The sequence below is a fragment of the Nannobrachium achirus genome (genome assembly GCF_963921795.1).
Source record: "Nannobrachium achirus genome assembly, chromosome: 12".
Lineage (NCBI taxonomy): Eukaryota > Metazoa > Chordata > Actinopteri > Myctophiformes > Myctophidae > Nannobrachium > Nannobrachium achirus.
The window spans coordinates 2,226,992-2,232,181 of NC_137832.1; the positions used below are offsets into that span (position 1 = coordinate 2,226,992).

A 5,190-nucleotide genomic window follows, 5' to 3' on the forward strand; every position below is an offset into this window, starting at 1 on the left:
GTCTGTTGCTATGTCATGGGATGCATTTTATACAGTTTTAATGCATTTGTGTATTCTATGTATGTTTTATACTGACAACTGCCTGTGTGACAAAGACACATTTCCATTTAATGCAAATTTTGATGGACAATAAAGTTTTCTTATCTTATCCTGTCTTATCTTATCTTATCTTATCTTATCTTATCTTATCTTATCTTATCTTATCTTATCTCTCTCACAGCTCTGATGTTCTCCACATCAGTCATCCTGGCTCTCCTCCATCACTGGTGACTCTGCAGCGTCTCCTCCTCCACCTCCTTCTACACCTCCTTCTACACCACCTCCAACCTTTCAGAACATCTCTGCTCTCTCACCCTAGCTCCCTCCAACCTCCCGCCGTCTCTCTCTCTCTCTCTCTCTCTCTCCCCTGCGCTCCACCTGTGCCACGGCGGCCGTCTGAAGCTCTCCGGGTCGGAAGGAGGCGGAGTCTAGGATGGAGGAGGCGGGCCTGGACAACCGCACCTCCCTGGTTAAGGGGGCAAAGGTCATGGCCAAGGAGGCCAAGCGGCACGCCGCCAAGAAGGTCAACAAGGTGAACCAACTCCCTGCTTTGATTGATTGATTGATTGAATAATTTATTAGAAGGGTGCACATGAAAAAGTACAGTTTCATGACAAATCATTGGTACAAAGTCAACTAAAGGTTGATGCTAGTAAGCATTTTGGCTTATATACACAGGGACCGTGCTTTATGTATCTCATATGAAGTCTGTTTTAGAACAGCAGACTCACTCCCTAGCTTCAGTTAGAACTACAGACGAATGGCACAGACAGTACAGACAGTCTGTGGTGATAAGCCATCACCACGGTGAAGTCAGAAAACTACAACATTACGTCATTAGCCGCATTGAAGGGCTATAACCGCGAACCCCGAGACATCTCCTCTGTTTTTACTATCAGACCGTATCATCATCATACCCGTTCACTGATTGGTCGATCTGGACCAATCAGTGTGCCCCCTGGTTTCAGAGGCACAGAGGCGAGCGACAGACGGGGAAGAGAAGGAGAGAACAATAGGAACAACGTCACGCCACGGTGATAGGACTTGACTGTGACTAGGATGGCCTCCACTTGTTATCTCATTTTTAGGTGATAGCTTATCACCTAAAATTTGAGGTAATAGCTCTTCACCTTTGACTCTGATAAAGCCTTAACTCCCTAGCTTCAGTTAGAACTACAGACTCTCTCCCTAGCTTCAGTTAGAACTACAGACTCTCTCCCTAGCTTCAGTTAGAACTACAGACTCACTCCTTAGCCCATAGCACTTACCATAGCACTTGCCTACCCTCAATGACCATACATGTAATTTAAATAGATTTGTTTTGGGGCTTTTATGCATTTAATGAAAGGACAGTAGTCTGAAGCCTCATTCGAACCCCAAGGTGAGGTGAGTAGTTACTCACCTTGTGTCGGCCAGTAAAAACAGAGAGATGTGTCAGGGTGAGAGGTGAGTGATGTAATGTTGTAGTTTTACTTAGAAAACTACACCAGGGTGAGTTTCTACTCACCTAAAAGTGGAGTATGAATGAGCCGGAGTGACACGTAGCAAAGGTATGGGACTCAAACCCAACATGCTGTCAGACATCAGAACATGATGGTATCCGCCTGGACCGCTAGGCCAGCGGGCACCCCATGTTTTTTATCTGCAAGTTTCCTGTGTCCCATGAGCCCTTGCATGAAAGATGGGCATCACTTCCTGTTCCTCTTAGCTGTTTCATTCGACTGGTTGCTGTTACTGCTGTGAGCCTGTGACACCTGAATCTCTGCATGGTAAGTGGTTGGTGCTTTGTTCAGTGATTTGAATCAGCTGTGTGGAGGAAGTGGAGCACACATTAACCACACCCCCTTTTCCACAGTAAACTCACTGGGAAACTTGTGGATAGTTTTTACTGAATAGGTGCTTGATCTACCTTTTAGATTATTATTTCTATGCATTTGATGTATTGATGTTGATTGTAAATCGCTCTGGATTAAGAGTTTCAGCTAAATGCCTACATGGTAAATTGTAAATTGTAAATTTCCAGGCGGTGGACCGGGCCGCTGACGAGTACCACCAGTCGGGCGGCGCTCGCTCGTACTCCCGCTTCCAGGACGAGGAGGACGACGGCGACGGCGACTTCTACCGGGGTGGAGACCCGGGGGTCCGCGAGCACGAGGAGGGGTCCGGGAGCGACGCCACGGAGGGCCACGACGACGAGGACGAGATCTACGAGGGAGAGTACCAGGGGATCCCCAAGGACCAGAACCAGGATGGCAAGGTGTCTATCTATTAGGGATGTTAACAATTCATCTAAAATCGATTAATTGCTGTTAAGAAATTATTTGATTAATTTGTTTTGTGTGTGTAGGTGTGTATGTCTGTATCAAGCTGAACCTTGTTGACGCTCGTTAACACAACGGCTGCCACCATTCACTTATGCTTTATTTTGAAGAGCCCCCGAAGCTCCGTGCGTGTGGACATGTGTGTACACTGACGATCCAGGAAGGAGATCAGTTTGTTTACAAACGGTCGCGAAACTAAAATCCTAACCGGGGCCGACCATCACGGCATAGTGTCGCCGTGAAAACAAGCAGATCTCGGCCTCCTCGGCGTTATTTGCACCTTATTCAGAGATAAAGACGTTTTTATGTTTCAGCATAGAATAGGAGTCAATGGATAATGACCGCTCTCTGTTGCTTCTGGCTGCGTTGCGTCATGACCTATGCAGTTTCTTCTTTCACCAGCACCCGTAGCAAGCGTCTGAGATGCGGGTTACCATGGAAACCTTACCATGGAAACATTTCCACTGCCGCTACTAAGGGGCAGTTCCAATTTGCTCTCTTGTTACTGTCTTGTATTCCAGATGGTCAAGTGGCCTACATACTTTTGGTTAATGTTTATGCCAGGGGTCCTCAATAGGCGGACCGCGGTCCAGGTCCGGACCGCGAGGCACCGCCGTCCGGACCCAGGACGAATTATAGTGAAAAAAATATATATCTCCACGTTTTTGTTTCCACTTCTCGTTGTATTCATTCACTTTCATTGCATGCGCTCATTGCGCTGAGAGTGTGTGTGTGTGAGAGAGAGAGAGAGAGAGAGAGAGAGAGAGAGAGAGAGAGACAACGACGCGCTGATTGGCTGATGCCGGGCAACAGACTATTATGGGCTGTCATCTCTATGACAACGATGCGCTGGTCTGTGTTGACCGCGGAAGTTAACGCACAATACGCAGCAGCAGCAGCAGCAGCAGTAGCTTCAGTCACCAACAATGCAACTAGTAATAAATCAGTGGGGTTTCACGCAAAACATCATCAACGTGAATACGTTTGCAGGATTGTAATCTTATCTCCAGAGTTTGTCGCGACGTGCCACGACTCGACGGCCCGTGACGGCTGCCTCTCTTTCTGCATGGATATGCAGCGATCCGCACGCTTCGTCTCTGACAGAGTCTGACGCGCGACACCTTGTTTTCATATCAATATTCACGTTGCGACACAAGCATACATTATTCGAAGATTATCCCAGTTTGTTAAAAGAAACCAGAGCACCAGCGCAAAATATCTCTGCTCCACGTTGAACATTCTGTTCTCCCTGCTTTAATGGGTTGTTTCTCTTCAATCAAGTAAGGCCCCCAAATGATTTGGAGGAGTCCCCAGCCCAGATGACAGTGAAGTCATAATTTAAGGACCCTTTTAATAAAGAAAGAAACGGAAAAAGACCGTTACTGCATCAACAAACTACTAAAAAAAAAACAATACTCATTGTAAAAAAAATTAAGAAAGGGATCCCTAATAATAATGAGGGCAAGTGGCCTTGACCTGAGGGCAAGTAGAACATGACCTGTACTTTCCAGACGGACAAGTGCCTCTGAGACCATAAGGCAAATATAAATATATATATATATATATATATATATATATATATATATATATATATATATATAATATATATATATAATTGTTTTATTTTTTCCCCGGACCCGGACCTGTTTCAAAAGAATATTTGTGGACCTTCAAGATTTGTATTTGAGGACCCCTGGTTTATGCTATGTGTATGCCTATGTTTTCCTAAATTTGTGAAGACAGCAGACTGCGTGAAGTGAGTGAGATGAAAAAAAAAAAAAAAAAACGTGGGGGAAATCTGCCGATCTCAACAGGCACCAATGGTAAGCTCACTGTTGATCTGCCCTTTTCAGTGAAAGCTTTCACCACAATAACAGAAAACACAAAAGTCACCAGTATAGAGCCCTGAGGGACTCTGGTTGACACAAACATTAGAAATCCTGTGTAGTGTGTATAGATCAGAGAGGCTGCGGTCGAGATTTCTTCACTATCAATCGGATTAAGGATACCGATATGACAGCATCAATACCAATCCGATACCGATACCTGTCCGATAGCCTACAGATACTGATCCGATAAAGCACATATTTATTAAGACTCTATGCTGTCTGATATCTGCAAGGCAGCACACTTTTTTATCTTGACGTTGTATTACTGATTTTGTAGTACTGGAATGGAGTGCTTGGATCGGAGCATTTTATCATCATTTTCGCATTTCGCAGTCACGAGCCGACATTCTGATCTGAAGTTCGGATCACCGCATTTCTAATTACAACCTGTGTCGTCCCGTCCTCAAGGTGGCGCTAGGGCAGCCTGTGTCGGACGCGGTGCGTGAGCGTAAGGACCTGGAGTCGGAGCGTCAGGCGGACGAGGAGGAGTTAGCTCAGCAGTACGAGCTGATCATCCAGGAGGTCGGCCACGGACGCTTCCAGTGGCAGCTGTTCCTGGTGCTCGGCCTGGCGCTGATGTCGGACGGCGTGGAGGTGTTCGTGGTGGGCTTCGTCCTGCCCAGCGCAGAGACCGACATGTGTGTCCCGGAGAACCGCACCGGCTGGCTCGGTGAGTACACTGTAGCAAAGGCTTTGTTTTATCCCACAATTTTGTAACCCATTTTTCACCCGGTGTCGATTATCTAATTCTAATGTAACCCTGGGCGCTACACTCCCTCTGCCAACCTGGGGGGAGAGCAACGGACTGACTACATGCTTCCACAGGAGTCCAAGTTGCTTCTTTTCACCTGACAGTAGGGGGTTTCCCGGTTGGACGTGATGCGTGGAAGGAACACGTTATTCCAATCCCCTCCATCAGGCGCCCCGACTGGCATTTAATA

The 5,190-nt window shown here is 46.5% G+C and overlaps 1 protein-coding gene across 1 annotated transcript in view; it reads left to right on the forward strand.

Annotated features, from left to right (window-relative positions):
* Positions 1–472: 472 nt before the first annotated feature.
* Positions 473–5,190, forward strand: part of sv2ca (synaptic vesicle glycoprotein 2Ca) — a gene marked incomplete at both ends in the record, with an annotated part of 86,849 nt that continues 82,131 nt past the window's right edge. Inside the window, 3 exons of the mRNA XM_080738857.1 lie at positions 473–571; positions 2,063–2,296; positions 4,658–4,923. Of these exons, the coding sequence (XP_080594983.1) occupies positions 473–571; positions 2,063–2,296; positions 4,658–4,923 (599 nt within the window). The remainder of the gene's footprint in view (positions 572–2,062; positions 2,297–4,657; positions 4,924–5,190) is intronic.